We start from the raw sequence: 19,473 nt of genomic DNA, 5'->3' as shown, positions 1-19,473 counted from the left end.
ATTTGAGAGGGACACGTATGTGTTACCTCTGTTTAAAAAGGCAGGCTTTTTTGCTGACTGCTGAGCTCTGTGAAGCTTTATGCAGATGCACAGGTTTTGCTGATTTGGATTCAACTGAATGCAGAGGGTCAGCTACCCATTTCTGCGGCTGGCTATCAAGACTAAGGTACACCAAGGCACAAGAAGTCAGTCTTAGAGACCTTTGCTTGTCAGGGAACCATGAAGGGATATTTATTGGTGCAAAAGGATGCCAAAACCGTGCCCCAGGGGTTTGGGGGTAGTGCCTGGGAAATCAGAGGAGCCCTCTGATGAAATTCTCATACTGACACTTTCAAGAGCCTTTTGCTCAGCACCTTCTACCTTTCTCTAAATCCATTTAATCAAAACACTTCCACAGGGCTGGGTATAGGCAGCCCTGGACTCTTTAGCTTTGAGTTATCTGCACGTCAAGCAAGTTTGGATGCGGAGCCCTGTAGCTACCTTTGCGGAGTGCTTTTCCTGAGCTTCTAAATGTTCCTGTAAGGTGATGTACACTGGGTTTGGTTACATCACTAGCTATGCGTAGCTGCACTGGTGAAAGATGAGTTGGGAGGGAGTGGATTCTGCCCTTCGAAGTGCCCTTTGTCCTTCTGGTTCTTTCAGGCTTTTTTTCCTGTGCACTTTTCTTCCAGCGTGGCCTGAGACTGACTGTCAGGAAGTGAGACAGCCTGCCCTGCAGCCTCCGTGCCGAGATGCTGACCCCTCTGCCTTTGATTATGTACAATAACCCCCTCTTAGAAACAGTGAAGTTTCTATGCTAGTTTCTAAGTGAGGAATGTTTTTTTAATTGACTTGATTCCAGCCCTTGCCTTTTTCGAAAGGCATTGATTTACCTCTCTTATTCTTGATGCAGATAAACTAGGTTGGACTCCCACGCTCCTGTGCTCACACGCAGAGCAGAGGGTTTGGGTTTCAACTATTGTGTTTTGTCTTGCCTAGAAACTGGTCAACGCCAATAAATCTTTGTGTCTCACGTGGCTGCTGCTGGATTTGAATTCTCTGGAATGTAATTGTTGTCATACTTTGACATTTCAGATAAAATCGAAAAAGCCGACGTGAAACCCCTGTTAAGTATACTGAGGCATTCACCTTTCCGCTGGCCTGTGCTGGAATCCAACATTGGATCTGAAGGGCTGTGGTCAGAAAGGAGGTTTAGTTTAGTCCAAACCTTGGCAACTCTTCGTGGTCAATACAGTAACTCTGTCTTCATCCGTTTATATGTGGCTGCTGATGACAAAATCTCCAATCGGTATATCCTGAAGGTACCATATAGCATATCTAATAGGTTACTTTGCATGGTATTTTGTGGTCTCATTTTTTTAAAAACATGTTTACACGCCACACGTTTGCACTTGATTATTGTTGCTAGCATCTACTGACTTACAGATGTACGTAGGTGCCAATTTATAGGAATGTAGAAGCCACTAGGAACCACATGCTATCGCAAAATATTTCTGTACAGGATATTTTCTCCTTTCAAATGGCAAAAAAAGGTAAAATATGTTCCCAGTGGACCAATGTCCAGGGTCTATGTGCATGAAAATGAGAGGTGGATATCTAGTCCTAGGGGTGTTCTGGGTGCTGCTTGTGGCTCATCAGTTGTACGAAGAATGTTTTGTGTGCGTGAAGATGAGAAATGGTGCATCAGTAGAAGATATTTTGAACTTGAGCTATTTTTCTTGAGATGGCAACACATCATCTTGTGCTTATACAGCACCTTACAACACAGATGTATCCCAAACACTTCTAAGACTGAAGCACAGAATTTACCTTTTTACTGAAATGCTGTTGCTTTTGGACCAAAGCATTACCAGTTTGTTAACAGTGCATGGCATTACACAACAATTTAGATTAGTGAGAAAAAGACCCAAGAAATGTTGCCTCACTGTAGTCTGAAGAACTCCAGAGAGAATTGTATTACTGTGAGATGTCACCATGGCAAGACTGAGTGTCTGGGCCAAATGCATTGTTGTTTAAGAAGTAGAGATGAGGAGGCAGCGTAGACCAGCCCTCCCCAGCTACAAGAAAACAGTTTATGAAGGCAAGAGAAAAGGGACAAAGAAGAAAGTTATGATGCCATTCATCACAGCAAAATAGGATCTATGATCCTTACGTAGCTAGCATCTTGGCCAGCTGTAGGAATGTAGCCAAGAATACAGTGTATTTAGGGATCAAACAACAGTTAACTGTGGTCATACTGGAGTGGATGTGGATTCTGAGACAGTTCTTTAAAATGTCTTTTGACTGAGGCATTTAACTGGTATAAAATTGAAGGGTAACTTTTCCCCATCTTGAGGACATTTTCCTGAATAGTCAACAGCAGATCAACAGTTTGCTCTATTAAAGATGTCATTCTGCTAAGATGCTGTTCAGACCCTGTCAGGATTGCTTTGTCTGGAGATTTGTTTAAAAGAACTGAAACAGTAGAATAAGGAGAGATATCTAGATATTTCCTGTCATAATATTTCAGCCCAAGTCACCTGTCAGCAAAGGGCTGGGCAGTTACATCCTTATTGCTGGCCTCTGGCAACAAATTATGCCTCGCAGTGTCTTCAATCAGTATGCTTGGTGGCACCTAAGAATTAGGTATCTAAATAACTGAAGCACTACAGACTATGAATAACATATTATTCCATAGGGTATTCTGTTGTTTTTAATTTGATTAAGAACTTGATCTGCAGAATACATCAGCCAGCATTCTACTTTGCCCGTGTTTTAACAAATTCCCAGGGGTGCAGATGTATCATGGAGTATTTCAATCTGCTTGTGAAAACGGCTCTATTGCAAAATTCTTTTTGTTCAGCATTGCAAAATCATGAATGGATCAGAAAAAAGTAGAAACTCCAAATAAAACTTTTTTCAACATTTAACATGACCTTTTTTTTCATGAGGGCTGAAGAAGTTAGGGTTTTTTGTTTGTTTCTCATACTTGTGCTCTCTTGGTTTCAATGGGTTGTCAAATGTAACTCTTGAGCCAGGAAAATTTGGATGAGCAATTCATGCAACAGTCACATAATTGAAATAGGCCAGATCATCTGAAGTTAACTATTACCAGGACACACATATGCAAAGCATAAGAATATATTGGTTTTGCTTCAATATGCTGAAAAAAGAAAGTGATACCGTTTTTCAAAGAATCAGAGTTGCACTAAGCATTACAGCTACTCTCCTTTTAGTGGATGGTTTGTTTTATTTGTTTATGGTATATTTTAAAGGTTGAGAACATCACCCAGTAGAGGAAAAGATGACATTTACTCATTCATTTTACATTCTAAGCTGTATTTATTCAGGTCATTTTTATAAATGTACAAAATGTGAAATATCAGTGGTGTAGGACTTAGATTAAAAAAGACTTAAGTGAAGTTGTGTGAATAAATACAATCTCTCTTCACTAGACTTGCTTTTAAAAAACAAATACAGCATCAGAATAATAACTTTAGAACATCAAAACTGTTGTTTCTGCTTCAGTCAGTATCTTACTCAGTTTAGAAGCTGGCTGAATCATGTTTTCAGCTTCGGCTTCCATACCCTAACCTAACCTGATCATGTTAAGTGTTTTGGGAAACGTCAGTTTCCAGTAGTAGTTTTAAGATCTATGCTGCACTGTGAACTTTTTTTGGCTAGGAACTTGAAACTATATGCAAATACTCCCATGTAGTCCTTTCACTCAAAAGACTAAGCACAGGTCTCAATGAAATTTCAGGACTGGTTTAGAAATTACTTTGAGGACCTTATTCCAATATTAGAGTGAATGTAGGCCAACAAATTTGATCCATGTTTAGATCAAAAAGATAAGTGAAAGTCAAAGATCCACCTGAACCTACCAGACATCTTTAGCTGAGGTACTGGAGGCATAACAATTTCCCGTGCATGCATGCAATCATTTCTGCGGCTGGTATCCAGCTGTTTCAGTACATCTGTTCAGAAAGACAAATACAGCACTCAGTGCTGGTCTAGGATGAAGGTTAAAAATGTAACCTCAATTTCAGTCAAAGGCGGCTAGCAATGCTTTCCAGATACACAGCAGCTAACGTGCTCCAGCACCTAATGGGCATTTGGTCCGCACACTAGACTAGCGTTTGTCTCAAGCTGACTCTTGTGCCCCTGAAATATGTTTGGACTGGTCGTCAGCACCAACTGTTTGATCCTGTAGACCCAGTCCTATTGCATTACCTACTCCCTAATGGAGCCACAAACACAGAAATCACATAGGTGATTCTTTGCTGTAGTAGGTGGCTCACATATTGCAGGGGGCGTCTGAGGCTCCCTAGATCACAGTAATGTGATTTAGGTAATGTCTGTCAGCACAGTATAGAATTTATCTGTGGTTTTGAAATCCTGTGGAACTCAGGCTGGGGCAGGGTATTATGTATTAGATATTTACACACGTCTACTATAATGGCCAGAAAAACTTGAACTCTTCAAAGGTTGCTTATAGAGCTGCCTTGCATTCTGATGAATTTACCTATTAAATGCTGCTGCTTGTTATTTTTAACAGCTCGACCAAGCAAGCCTCTCTCTTGCATCTCGAGAGGATTACCTAGAAAACACCACAGAAGCCAAATCTGTAAGTATTATTAACTGGAAATCAGAGTGACCATTTTTCCCCTCAGTTTTTTTCATTGTTTGTTTTGTTTTGTTGACTTCCAAACTAAGAAAAGGTTGTGGTTTGCTTGGATTTGGATTTTTCAGGGTATCTTCTATCAGAAAACACCACCACTACAAGCACTGCTACCACAAGCTTCCCTTTTGAGTTCCCTGAGAGGTTAGTCAGTATTTTAGCCACATCTATCAGACTAGATGATGCCAGGATACAAAGGCTTGTATCTGCTAAAAGATTTAAGGTGGAAATGCATTGGGGTATGTTTTTTGCCTTTCTTGGACTGCAGGTCGGAAGGAGTTGATGAGGAGCAATCTGACCCCTCCAAAATCTCTGAAGGATTATGCTGGGGGGGGGGATGTAGCACAGAAATCACTGCAGTATCATTACATACAGTGTATTTTGCTAAAATTTGTGTATACACACTGAGACTAAAATGTGCTTTATTAGGATAGCCTGGGGAGAGCAGAGGATAGCACTGTGGCAGGTACACGTGTTGCAGTGCCGTGGCAGGAATGGAGGAGAGAGCTCAGTGGAGCGTCCCTTTATCTCCCTATCTTCTCAGCTGCTATGCTTGCACTTGTATACAAGTACTTCTTCAGTCCTACTCTGATTACTGTATGAGTTGGCGTAAAATATTGGTGTACACTCGCACACATTGTCTAATCCCATTGTAAGAGCTGTAAGTGTTGTCAGCCTAATCCAGAAGTGTCACTTGCATTTCCTGAGATTTATACTTTGTGAACCACAGCAGGTATCTCTGTCTGTCAAGCACAATACGTTTACAGTGTTATCCTTTTTTTTCCTTGATGACAGCAGGCATTCAAGGTAAGGAAGGCACAATTTTGGTTGCTAGGGCATGAAAGTACAAAGTATTATACTCCTTGCTATAACTGGGCATTTCTAGTCTACTGCTACAGCTGTGCTCAAAAGCAAATCCAGATGTGATTTCACTCTTTTTGTTTGTTTACAGTACCGAGATGCCTTTTTGCAGTTCATGATTGATACAGCAGTGCTGCTGGGTGCAAACACTTCACGAGCTGAATCTGATATGAAGTCGGTTCTAAGGCTGGAAGTTAAAATAGCTGAGGTTGGTGATCTAATGTGGGGTTGAAGCTAGCTTTTACAAAAAAACCCCTGGCCTGTATCAGAATTAGCATGGCCAGCAGGAGCAGGGAAGCGACCTGTACTCAGCACTGGTGAGGCTACACCTTGAATCCTGTGTTCAGTTTTGGGCCCCTCACTACAGGAAAGACCTTGAGGTGCTGGAGTGTGTCCAGAGAAGGGCAACGAAGCTGGTGAGGGGCCTGGAGCTCAAGTCCTATGAGGAGTGGCTGAGGGAACTGGGGTTTAGCCTGGAGAAAAGAAGGCTGAGGGGAGACCTTATCGATCCCTACAACTACCTGAAAGGAGGTTGTAGTGAGGTGGGGGTCGGTCTCTTCTCCCAAGGAACAAGTCATGGGATGAGAGGAAATGGCCTCAAGTTGCTCCGGGGGAGGTTTAGATTGGATATTAGGAACGATTTCTTCACCAAAAGGGTTGTCAGGCATTGGAACAGGCTGCCCAGGGAAGTGGTGGAGTCACCATCCCTGGGGGTATTTAAAAGACATGTAGATGTGAGACTTGGGGACGTGGTTTAGTGGTGGACTTGGCAGTGTTAGGTTTATGGTTGGACTCAATGATCTTAAAGGTCTCTTCCAACCTAAATGATTCGATTCTATGATTCTGTAATTTTGAACTTGGGCAGAATTTGAGTCCCTGCTGTGCAGCTATGTTGAGAATACATTACCATGTATTCAGGAAGCAGACTAGGCTGATGTTCTGCAGAACTAAAAGCAGTGCAAGACTGAGGTGGGATATCGGCATTTGGTAGTGAGAGGATGCTGGTTACAGCAGCACTGCAGTTAGCTCCTGAGCTGCTTTCATGGGGCACCCTGGGAGAGAGGATGAGAAACTCCGTGAGTTTTAATTTAGGGGACCCAGTGAATTTAGGAAAGCTAAGCAGATTTAAATCTGGTACTTGGTTCTGACTGATTTACTTGGTGACATTTTTCCCCTCTTGTGGAGTTTAATTTATGCATTAGGATTGTTGCAAGCTGAAGGAGTGTTTCTGCTTCCCCGTATCCCTGTTTCAGTATGGCTAGCACAGGAATCCTGCTCCCAGGAGCTGCAAGTCCATTATCGTTTCCACTTCTTCTAAAGCTAGAGAGAAGAGTTAGCCTCGATGTTGGAAAACAGCAAAAGTTAGGGCTACGAACTTGACCCTGATTTGCAGAACTGCCAGCTGAGCTGAGTATTTCTTCATATCGCCAAGGAAAGAAGCTGTACCCTATGAAATGCTGGGTCTCCTGTTAACAGAGAAGCCTGTTGCACAGGGCAGGTGATGCAGCAGATGACTTTTCCCTGGGCTTTGCTGTTGCAGTCTACAGGAGGAAAGGCAGTGATGCTTCTTAATGGGGGGTGTGTGGAGAATTGAGGGCCATCCACAATAGTAGTAAATCAGTGTTTCCATCTCTCTGCTGAAAGAGATGAAATTTTGTCAAACCTCTAAATAAAGCCCAATATTCAGCTTCAGATACCTAATGTGGGTGGACTGATGAGCAGATACTTCATTGTGACCCAGTAGACTTGAAAAACAGAAACTTTCTTCTGTTTATCAGTGGTGTGATAAGAAGCAGCATCGCTACCTCTGGTAGCTCTAATGCTTTACTTAATGAATGTCTTGCAGAGCTTTAATCCACAAAGTACATAGGTGAAGTTGCCGTGGAAGATGACATGGATCATATAACAACCCTCAGGATCAGTAATGCATTCCATAGTGCAACAAGCCATATTTGCTAATGGTTACCTAATTTCCCTTTAGTGTGAACCTCCTAAAATGTATCCAGATATTAGGCATGAGTCCAGGGACATGGATTGTTGCATAATTCCTAACGAGCACAATGATTTACGTAAACATTTTACCATGATTTCAAAAGGAGATAGTCCTGTTTGTTACTTAGGCTTTTACCGTATCCTGTGTTCCTCTGCATTCATTTTAAGTGAAAGTATATAACAGAGAACTTGTGCACTCAGGGGGAGACAGCAAGAATAAAGGGAGAATATTTTGGGTATAGGAAGGAGTGGCATGCTTTGAGAGAGCTGCTTGTGTACAAGGAAGATTTCAATTAGGTTTGAATTACTGGAGGAAGAGGGAAAGTTTTGAGAGAAAGGGAGCAAACGGGTTCAAGAAGAGTTTAAAGATTTGTCAGATAAATGAAATTTGCAGAAAGGGAGAAGAAAGTAATTTTTTTTTCTGTGTGGCTTGAGCAATAGTAAAACCGCAGACCCTTACTGGAGAATTTTGATTGGAGAACTGCCAGCTGTCTGGTTAGTCTGGCGTCAATCTCTGTCCTCTTTAAATTGCACAGCGTACAGCCTGTTATATAGGATTTACCTTAGAGCAGGGCTGGAATTGCTATCAGGAATTCTTGTTCCTCTTGAACCCTGAAAAAATTTTGAGCTATATCTTGTACTTGGTTTGTTTTTCTGTTATGAACCATACTGCCATCCTAGAATCTGAATGTCCCTTGTCAGTTATAAAAGGACTTGTTTTCTATTTAGGAATTCTTTTGCTATGTCCTTCAAATGTGACAACGCAAAGGATCCTGAGGTCTGGCTCCTCTGGGTCACCCCGATGAGAGTCCTGGCTGGAGAATGCTTTAATTCATATCTGGCCTATATACCCAGGTTTCCTGCTATGGAAATCAGGATGGTGGGGTAAAATAAGGAGAAACTTGTGTGTATCTGGCTCTTCCCTCACACGGATTCAGGCCATAGCAAGACCGTGTTCAAATCCAAGAGATGAGATGTGCTTCCAGCATACCTATTTCAGATATGACCTTTTAAGCCATATAGTTTGGAGCTGGCTTCTATCTGACATGATGGGATGAGTAAGTATTAATGGCCTAGGTGTGCTTTTCTCTCTTATGAATCAACATGCATTTCCTTAGTATAATCAGAGTAAAAATTGGTCCAATATGTTCAAAGAAGACATGCAGCTCATTAAATTCCCCAGTAATGAGTTAAACTGACAATGAACTGTGTTCCATTTCTCCTGGTTAAATGCCATCCTCAGAGAGGGAAGTTAATGCCATGAATGCTTGGAAAACAGGTGGTGAGATATTTCTGCACTGGGATTATGATGGACAGTAATGATGTAAGAGCAGGTCCCTGCAAGATAATCCTTGTTTTGATGTTTGCTTTTTTTCCCCCCCAGATCATGATTCCATATGAAAATCGCACAAGTGAGGTGATGTACAATAAAATGAACATATCGGAGCTTAGCGCTATGATTCCACAGGTTGGTTGAGGATAATTGCAAAATTATTCTTTTAGCGTCTGACCTATATAATTAAAATTGCCTTTAGTACACAGAGCAGCATGTTAAAGGAATATCGCTAGGAATGTGTGTACTCAATTACAATATATGTTCTTTTAAATATAGTTACGACTTTACTGAGGTTTGAAAACACATGTGATGACAAAGTGCAATAATTTCTGAATTTTTAGTAAGTAAATCTTTGAAACTATTAGTCTCACAGGTGCAACTTAGTTAATAAACCATCTCTCCTCATAATCTGCTTTAACCAGCCTTCTCTTTGTCATTGCAGTTTGACTGGCTGGGATACATCAAGAAGGTGATTGACACCAGACTCTATCCTGAGCTCAAAGATATAGGTCCTTCAGAAAATGTGATTGTCCGTGTTCCCCAATACTTCAAAGATTTATTCAGGATACTAGAAAATGAAAGGAAAAAGTAAGGATCCTATGATGGTTTCACCCACACTTATGAAGGGACATCAAATGCTGGGCTTTTCCTGGGTTTTTCAGCTGTTTCAGATATTCTTGGAATCAAGCCTCTAGGCAAAAGGTCTGTGTGGTTTTGTTTGAATGAGGATTTAGATATCAGCTTGTGTGTAGCAGGAGAATTCGCAGTTTCAACACCTTTTTTTTATGGAAAACACAGGTTGCAGTGAAGTTGCTCTTTTCAGATGCATTCCACATCTCTTACTTGTATAGAGTCTTGCATCTTGTGAAATCATTTACACCTGTAGAATATAGTTGTAAAATGCAGGTAGCTCATATTAAACACAGTAGATGTGCTTTGCACAGGGAAGCAAGACAGCTTTGGGCAGTGTGATGAAGAAGTTTGTGAAGATGACATCCCATTTTGAAACATTATTGATGACTTTTAAGTGATTTCTGTGATAATTTGCTCTCTGCTGAAGCATGTTGCTGAACTTTTAAAAAAATATTGTCAGGCTGTCATCTCCAAAAATCATTCTTTGCTGATTGTACAGTATGGCTACAACTAAATTTACATTTCAGAAAAAAAGGCTAATTCAGAAGCATTATTCTTACATTGTTGGTCTATGTCTCCAGTGACAGAATGCTTACATTAATTCATAGTACCTGTAAAAATAAGACACAAATCAAACAATAAGAAAAAATAAAAATGATTGATTTGCCTACAGATCATCAAACATTCTTTCTTTACAAAATTCAGAGAAATATCGTTAGCGTACCACCAATCTTAATCTACTGAAGAAAGTCTTCTAAACTGTTTGGGCTGCCCATGCTTTGTATCTCAAAGTTAGTCATGTCAGTGGGGATAAAGCGGTGATTTAGAGGATGCACATGTAGCAAGACAACAGAGAATTAGTTATTCCCTGTGTACAGATGCACTTACACACAAATACATTCTATCTCCACAGAGTAAATACCTGGAGACTTTTTCCATTAGGGTCTTACTCAGGGAAAATCAGAGTATTCAAGAAGAGTTAAGCCAGCCTGTGTGTCATGGCAGAGGGAGGCTGGAGTAATGACCAGAAAGAATTGCAATGCCCATCTTCAGCAGAGCCTGAGACCAGGCTCCTGACCCCCCCAGCCAAAAGCAGTGTCTAATTTCTAGTATATTCGTGCTGCATATCTTATAGCTGGTAATGGTTTAGGCATTTTCTGCTCTGTCTTTCCCTAAGAAATTTGTACCATAAAATGTAGGGCTTGCATAAATGCTGTCTTAGATCCACAGAGTAGTTACTGCTGGAGCATGGATGCCATTCAGCTCTGCTGAAGTACCTGAGGCAGATAGTTGTGAGGCTTGTGGAGTTCAAGTCATTTACAAAACCGGTGAGAGCTGAGCATTTTTAGGGTGCTTCAGTTGCCATTGAGTGAGGAAATTCCACATTGTCAGAAATGTGTTAAGGAGAAACTATATACTGTCTGGTATTTCATAGGTTGGAATGAATTAAGGACCCTAAGCATCATCTCAAAATGGTTTGATTATCTAAGCAGAGCTACCTGTTTTGGCTCTTGTAACATGTGTTGTGTTACAAATGTACATTATTCATGCTAAAGAGATTTTTCAGATAGGTTTTCCAATTATTGTGGGGATTTATGTGTACTATATATCTGTATACTAAAAGAAGGAATATGCCCAGTGTGAGAGATGAGGACAAGTATAAAAGGCAGGACTTGCGCATTCCAGCAACTCTCTGCTCCCCTGTAGAAGTTGCCACTGGCCACAAAGACTAGTGAGCATCAGGCCTTTGAGGTCACCATTGCCTTGAGATTGCACCCTCAAGTTTTCCTGTGTGAAACGAGTTGACCCTATTTCTGACCTATAAGCATCTGCAGACTGAACTGATGAGTAGAACGGGTTCTCCGTTCTCACCTCTTTATCACCTCTCCAGCCGAGTGACCAAGAGTGTAAGCCTCCAGCAGCAACTTATCTTGAGCTGGAGGCTTTGTGTGGGTGGACTGGAGCTTGCTTAGAGGCAAAACTCAAGTTACAGCTCAGGCGAATGCTGCTGTGAAGGCAATGTGCCCACAAAGTGTGTTTATAACCCCCTATGATTCAGGGGAGGGGACAGTATGGGATGTGTCCATGAATGAAGCTGATGGAGCAATGCTGTTGCAACACCTATGCCGCTCCACGCCTATGGCAATGGGAGATGGCAGAAATGGGATTGTTAGAGATGGGAGAGTTGTTCAGTTGGTCCATAACAGCATCTGAGGTTGCAGAGGAACAATTGTCCTCCCTATGGAGAAGTCTGTGGCCTGCCCAAAATGTTATGTATATCCCAGTGAAGAGCAAACATTTGGCTACCCATAGCTTTAGAGCAATAACTATCCTTGAAAAATACATCATTTATAAGACAAGATGAGAATAACACGTGTAGGCCATTATTGGACTTGTTTTGAGGCTGTTTGAAGTTGAATTGCATATTTCACGTTGCACCTTTACCTCATACAGCCACTGCTGAGCGTGGAGAGAGCTCAGTCTAGACTAGATAAATCCTCCAGTCAAGTGCTTGAAGTTTTAGAAAAAGGGCATGGATGTCAGGTCTCCTGGGTATTTTAAACAAGTTCTTCCTGGGTGTCTCAGCCTCGGTTCTATGAGATTCTTGTTACTGAGACTTCTCCTTTTTGGTATTTCAATTATCCATCTGCAAAATAAGAGTGGTAATACTTTAATAACTCTGTGGGTAGTAAGAACTTTTAAAAGCATATTGATAACTTCTAATGAAAGATACAAATATGAGATAATGATAGTATATATATGGGATGAAGTGTTATCTATTCTGTTTCACAGTTATGATTTATGTGCCCTACTAATGCAGAGAGATAACATTCACTTTGATTTACAAAAGAAAAATCAGTTATTTTCTTATCTCCGGATAGAATTTTTATGCAGCTATTATTACGACACGGTTCTTGCCACTTCTATGCAAAATGAAAACTGCCTTTTGAAAAAAGCATTACCTAAAAATGACATGCTAGGAGATGGACTCGTTATAATATCCCCTAGAAGATGGTTATCATGGTGCAATTACATATTAACTGGCTGCAATCACACAGATTCTTCTGTGTAATAGGGATTTATCAGTTTGGTCATCACTCATTAATTTTCAAGGTGAAATTTCCACCATTCAGTTGAGATGTTTGTAGAGCTATTTCTATAAGTGCTTTGTGGTACATCATATGCATTTTGATGTCTCATAAAAATATGTCTGATTTAACAGGACTCTTGCCAACTATCTGGTGTGGAGGATGGTTTATTCAAGGTTATTTAACCTCAGTAGACGTTTTCAGTATCGGTGGCTGGAATTTTCTCGGGTAAGTTAGAGTTTTTATAGCATTTACAATGGTACTAGCGTTGACGTTATTGATTTCCCTTATGGTTGCTTATACCTTTGCAAAACATGAGATGTTTTCCATGCGGGATAAATTTATTGAATAAACTTTTTTTGTTGAAGACTCCCTCTAAAACAATTAAGATGTACATATTCTTGTATATGACACTAAAGAAAAATGTCTTTTAGATTATGTTAAGGAGTTTTTGAGACCTCCCCTTTAAAAACCTTAGTCTTATGCAGAAACTTGAAAGCTGGAAAGTTTTTAAGTAACATGCCAGGGCTGTGACCTGTGCTATTCTTGCAGGCCAAACCTGTTTGGCCAAAAAACCTAAGCTTTTGAAAAAAACCTTACTGTTTATGCATGTGTAAATATAGCTCTGGTGAAACAGAATTCTAAGATTTCAGCTTTTCTAAGCTTGCCTAAACCCCTCTCATGCTCTAGTGCCAGCTTTACATGACCTCTAGCACATCCATACACCAGCCATTTCCACAGAGAAGTCAATCAGGTGCCTTCCAGCTTGGGGCTGCAGAAGGCCCGGAAGGCGTTAGTCACAGCCCCAAGCTACGAGAGCAGAGCTAATTATCTATCAAGTAATATGGGTATTTATGTAAAACACATATATTTGATTAAGTGAACCCTGAATAGAAAGCCACACTGATAATCCTGTGGGCAGTGTGAGGGCTCTTCAAGAAAACCAAGGGTGAAACTGAAACGGAAAGGTGCTTTGGCTTGTTTCCATGTCACTTCAGCGTAGATGGTAAACTTTTTGTTTGTCATTAAGAAAATTAGCTGCTTGGTGACATCATGACGACAGGAGGCTGGCATAATACTGGCAGTGGTGTGGTACAGGAGGCGTGGGTGCTCTGTTCTCCCCAGTGAGGCATGTGGGTGGCTAATTGAAGCACCCATAATGTCTTTCCTTGAGTAGTACTGGAATAGTTCTGAGTTGATCAAATACCTAAAAATAAACTCCAATAGCTTGATGGAAACTACACAGGAAAGGCCATCGCTTATACTTCTGAAATAATATTCAAATCAGTCTTGTTAAAGATGCCATTTTTCTTCATGCAAAAATGTGAGAAATTGGCTGTCAGAACCACAGCAACAAGTTTGTAAGTGTGTCCCCCCCCGGGACATTCCTTGCTAGCCAGGTAAAATAGATTAATGCTGGCCATCAGCCAGTCTGCAACATAATACTGAGTTATATTGAGTTATATTATGGCCAGAAAAAATCCTGGAAGGAAACTTTAAGCTTTGGATACTGTGTGTTTTGATATAGTAACTAGCTGCTGTCACTTCTCTGGGTATTTTCTCCAGAAGTTTAGGGAGAAATCTCATTCAAGTTGATTCAGTGCTTATTAACAACGTTATCAAGGGTTTCATGTAAGTGGTTGTGAAAACTTAAGAACAGCACAGTAAGGGCAGTGACTCAGCGGCTCATTTCCATTACCTGCCCCTGGGACTCGGAGGTGGAGAGTTAGTTAAGTGGACTAAACAGCAATAGCTAATAGTTAATAGCTAAAGTTAAGCGCAGTAAACAACTCAGGGGAACAGACTTCACAGGTCAGCAGGAAGGACATGAGAAATGGAGTCCAAGGCAAAGGCTTTGTTGAACATTTCTCTAGTCGGAGGCTGGAGGGGTAAAGGCACACAGGTCCTCTGGGATCTTAAAAAGGACCCACCAACCCCTTGCTGGATAAGTAAAGAAGACATTGAATGACTGCTGAAAAGACATGACCATGAGATGAACCAGTGACCCTTAAAGCAAAAGATATCTCTTAGTCAGTCAGTCAGTCTGTCTTCCTCACCCACCATAAGCATAGTATTTTTTTTCACCAGGTTCTCATTTTCTGTTGGTGGCTTTTACATCTTACACGTAGAAATCTTGGCATCAAGACACTTAAACTCTTTACAAAGAGAGGGAGAAAGACACGATGAAACTTCAAAGTACTTCAGGTTGAGAAATAGCACAAACCTGCTGACTCTAGAGAAAGTGCTGGGATTGCCACGTCAGCAACTATCAGCATCTCCTCTGCAGTGGTGCTTTGAGTCCTCGCACCCGGGGAAGAGATCGGTTAATTGTCTTGTGGAGCTCTGAATTGACTGGGAGGGCTGGAAACCTGGTATTTATAGTTACTGTCACTACCTGGAGTACCATGGTTTAGAGTGGTCCATTAATATTAGGAGGACCATTTTGAGGGAGTTGTAGTTGGCTGTTGTAACATAAATACCAATAAACCGGCTGTGGGATATAATGTATTCCTCTCAGCTCTATTTCTATTGGTCTCACAGCCTGCCTTTCTGTCCTCCTTACAGTCAAGCCTCCCTCAAAATAATGATAATTATTATGTTGTAATAATATGTCACAGTCTAAAAGCCAGCTCTGCCTCCTGACTCCTTCTGAGGCTGATGCATAGTCAGTTTTTGGAAAGAATTTCAAGCTCTGATGATTAATGCCATGACTCCCCTTCTTTCCCTGCATCAGGAAAAAGCTCCATTGTGGTTTTGCTTGCACCCTGGAGAGAAATTTTCTTCTCTCTTTTTTTTTTTCTCTCCCCCCCCTACCCGCCCTTGAGTGCTGTGTTATATATGAGGGTTGAAGAATTTGGAAACGGAGTTTATTTTCAAATTTGGCTCTGTTTAGGAAACTATTATCTTATGTATTGGTTTGGCTAATGTGGCTTTCTTATAGGAGCAATGTTCTCTCTGTCATTGTAAATCTATTAGTACACATACAGTATTAATAAAAAGTGTTTGAAAATGCAATTCACTGGTGTATTTGTATCATTGATTAAGCTTAATTACAGACAATATGATGGAGAAAAATCAGTCTTTGAACTACCAAAATATCTGACCTTCAGTAGCTGAGGGTTAAGCTACTCTGGAATTTTCCAATGAAATCTTTTCTTATTGGAAAAAAATAAATCCAAACCCTTCAGTTTTGCTAGAAATCTAATCTTGGGCTCAAAGGAGGAAAAGGCGGGGAAAAGAAGAAGCTCAGAAACTGCTAGATCAGTGCTTAAGAGGCTTGTATAATCTATGAGAGGCCAAAATCCCTATCCCCCCGACCTGGTCTGGTGTTGACTGTACTCTGCTTTTTTCAGTGTTAACTACTGGACTGGGATTTTGCTTGTTCTCTGTGGAAAAGCTTACGTGGTTCCTTAAGTAAAAGGGAAATCTTTGAACCTTGAAAACACAAAAGTTTCTTAAATCAGCGCTGCTACTGCTTACATGGACCCATCTCGTATTTTTTGTGTGTACTTTTTTTAAATGAACTTCCACCTTGGTGAGGAAATGTAATGTTAACTAGGTAAGCGTCCACACTAACAACATTCTTCCCATGGGAGACCGAAACCAAGGCAGCCATGAGCTTGAGCTCTATTTTGCCTTGTTCATTGGTGTGTTGACCATTCTTGACTATGTGTCTTTTGAGGGTCACGTATGGTGTTGCAGGGACATCGTCAGAGCCTGGAAGTGTGTATTTACCCACCGTTCCTTCAGTAAAATATGCAAGCTGTTCTACCAACATCTTTCTACCACAACATGGAGTGAGATTTTGGGGGGACAAACATGTATTCAGTGTTCTTGATGATTCAAATCTGTTTTCTCCTGAAAATACTCTGTTTGGGAAAGGGGCTGAAAGCAACTATTTATTTTACACAGGCTGTGGGAAGAGTAGCTGGACAGGTAAATGGCAAAAAGGTGTGGACACGTACCTACCAATGTTAGACATCATTAGTTAGCACAGATAAGTTCATGGCAGTGGAGGGCTCTGTAGGAGGTGTTTCATAAGGATTGACCTCATTTTCATGAGGCCGATCTCCCTGGGCTTCTCACCTAGTCAATGGAGAGAGAGAAACTTTTTCAAGCGATATCTCAGAGCAGGGATTTTCTAAGGGAAAGTGTCTCTCCACTTAACACAGAAAGACTACCAAGATTAGCCTAAAGTTGGCACTTGGGAATGTCTTCCCATAATTAACCCTCTAAGCCTAGCCTCTCTAAGTCATTACCATTGTACTGTTTCTAAGTGTAAAATCCTACAGATATTTTGTGGAGTTCAGAAGATTTGTCATAGCACTTGATGAAAACAGAAGTAACTATAAAGTCTCATTGTTGTTTCCTTTTGGTAGCTATTTGACAAATACACTTTAGACTATACTGTATGTGGATGCAGACTTGTTCTTCTTAAACAGTATGATGTTATAACCTACTACATGCACCTGCCAACAGGTGATCCACGGAACCACAACTTTGCTGCCTCAGTGGGATAAATGTGTGGACCTCGTTGAAAACGCGCTCCCTTACGTTGTGGGTAAAATGTTTGTGAATGCCCATTTTCAAGAAGACAAGAAAGAGATGGTGAGTCCTCCAAGATCTCTGTCTAGAAACTTTTAATTAGTTGCTTCCTCCTTACAAATTGCCTCTGATGTTAGACCAAAAGAGATGAGATTCTTAAAAATGCTTTAATTAAAAAAAAAAAAAAAAAAAAAAAAAAAGAAGAGGCAAGGAGAAAATGGAACAAATTTGAAGAAACGTCACCTTTCTGTCCATCTGGGCACTGCCCGTTCTTTCCATCTGCAGCCCTTCAGACAAATATGTAGCCAGATCAAAGCCGGGCTGAACACCATTATTCTGTGTAAATAATGACAGCCAGGCTGTGCAGCAACAGAGTGAGGGGTATTGATGAGAAATGGCTTAGTGTAGCTAGTGTAACTCATTATAGTAAAGTTTTTACAGACAAGTTAAAAGATAGGTCAAGATTTCTCTGCTTCAGGGTGGCCCTTTTAAAGCTGACTGTGCTATGCCTGCAATCCAAGCAAGAAAAGCGTAACTGCTGTCTGGCCCAAATTAAGGGAAGCTTAGAGCCACATAGTGACAATTTATATTTGTGATTCAAATCTTTTTTGCTCAATGGAGAAGGAAAGTACTCTTCCATGCTGCTGAGTCCAGAGAATAGCTTTTAGCTGGATGTTCATCCTCATTTTAACACTTCAAACATAGCTACGTTATCACTTTTCTTAAAAAAATATTAAAATGATTGATTACCCTTCACAATAATATATGACTTATTTTCAGTTCATATTATTCTCATAAGGCATTCCAGTATCTGCTTTTCCAGCCACTGATTTTCCAACAATAATCGGTTTAAAATTAACTAATTTAGTCATGGAACCTAGCTCTCTGTGCAGGAGAGGCACAACCGTTTAGGAAACCTGTGAAATAGCATCCCGCGCTGGGAGCGACAGCTCTGCGATAGTCCTGTGCTGCCCTGGCTCAGTAGCCTGAGTTTGTCTCTTTGACTTTATCTAGTTTGACTGTTTTCTCAGGGAAGGGCTCCATTTTAGACAGACCAACGCTCTGACTTGGCTTGTCCAAATCATTATGATGTGTGTTTCCCTCTCAGGTTCTGCTTTGCTTTTGCTGCTTGCTTTCAGCTGGACTTTCCTCCCTGAGATCCAGCTTTTCACTCCCCTGCTTCTTGATCGAGTTTGTAATGTGCTGTTCGGCAGTAAAGTGGCAAAAATACTTCAGGGATACACAGTGTGACCTCTGCGCAGGATAAACGGGAAGAGAAGGACTATAAGAAATGTACATTAGGGAGGGGATGGACACTTTTTCATGTTTTTATATGTGAGGGAAAATTATAGGAAGCTGATAGAGAATGGTTTTCTGGTGAAATGTGACCTAATTAAAATATTTCTTAGCATGTACATTCCTTTCAGACCAAATCTTTGAAAAATTATCAAGTCTGAATTCACAGTAGCATCCATAGTAAGAAATGCATATAAAGTGTATAGTGTAGATCACAAGATTCAAACTTATAGTGAACTGCCCATGGAGATAAAATTAGATACAGGTGAAATTTGTTGCAATCCATTTAGAAGTGTGCTTTTCAAGTTAATCATTTGTGGTGTTGTAATTTTCATTTCAGTGGTTTTCAGTTCAATTTCTCTTTCTTCAGCAGTAAGAAAGTACTTGAGAAAAGCACTCTTGTTTGCACAGATTTTTTTTTTTTTTTTTTTTTTTTTTTTTCTGGCTCATGGCATATATCTGTCTATGATAAGCAAATCCTGCGTTATGGATAATATGGATTCTTCCCCGCCCCCCACGTTTTGTCAGTGATGTTTCATACCTTAGATACTCCTCTCCTTTTATCAAGACAGACATTATTTGTGTCTAAATATAGCACTGTTTCTAAGCCAGAGTGCCTGCAGTGTTTCTTACAGCTATGCCTGAGCAGTTTCAGTAATAACTTTGATAGCAGGAATAGGTTTCTCCCCCTGCCCCCTGCAGCTACAGCTGGTGCATAAAGCCTAAGTATACTCCAGGGCCCAGCTGCAGAGCTTGAGTTTGAACTCCTAACCTCCAAATACAGGGAGTTCACCTCATTAGTGCACCAAGTTAATTGAGTCAGTGCTCTGTCATCAATATCTTTAAGTTACCCTATTCCCTGGGATGCAGTTTACGGTGAATGTTGACTGTTCGGTCATATTTAATGCTAGACCTGTTCCAGTTATCCCATATTGTCTCTAAAAAGAAGAAAATGTTTTTTGAAAAGGGTAGGAAAAAATGAATAATCAAAGGAGCTTTGCTATGTTTTGTCTGGCTCCACCACAAATAAAGAACAGTTCCAGATTAAAATATACATCTGA

At 40.7% G+C, this 19,473-nt stretch overlaps 1 protein-coding gene across 1 annotated transcript in view; it reads left to right on the top strand.

The window, feature by feature from the left end:
* Positions 1 to 19,473, top strand: part of PHEX (phosphate regulating endopeptidase X-linked) — a 97,798-nt gene that overhangs the window by 24,667 nt on the left and 53,658 nt on the right. The window contains exons 5-11 of the mRNA XM_049835011.1: positions 1,075 to 1,301; positions 4,538 to 4,606; positions 5,613 to 5,729; positions 8,898 to 8,981; positions 9,292 to 9,437; positions 12,706 to 12,799; positions 17,051 to 17,179. Of these exons, the coding sequence (XP_049690968.1) occupies positions 1,075 to 1,301; positions 4,538 to 4,606; positions 5,613 to 5,729; positions 8,898 to 8,981; positions 9,292 to 9,437; positions 12,706 to 12,799; positions 17,051 to 17,179 (866 nt within the window). The remainder of the gene's footprint in view (positions 1 to 1,074; positions 1,302 to 4,537; positions 4,607 to 5,612; positions 5,730 to 8,897; positions 8,982 to 9,291; positions 9,438 to 12,705; positions 12,800 to 17,050; positions 17,180 to 19,473) is intronic.

Source organism: Accipiter gentilis, chromosome 32 (genome assembly GCF_929443795.1).
Source record: "Accipiter gentilis chromosome 32, bAccGen1.1, whole genome shotgun sequence".
Taxonomy (NCBI): Eukaryota; Metazoa; Chordata; class Aves; order Accipitriformes; family Accipitridae; genus Astur; species Astur gentilis.
This window is presented reverse-complemented; position numbering and strand designations above follow the sequence as displayed.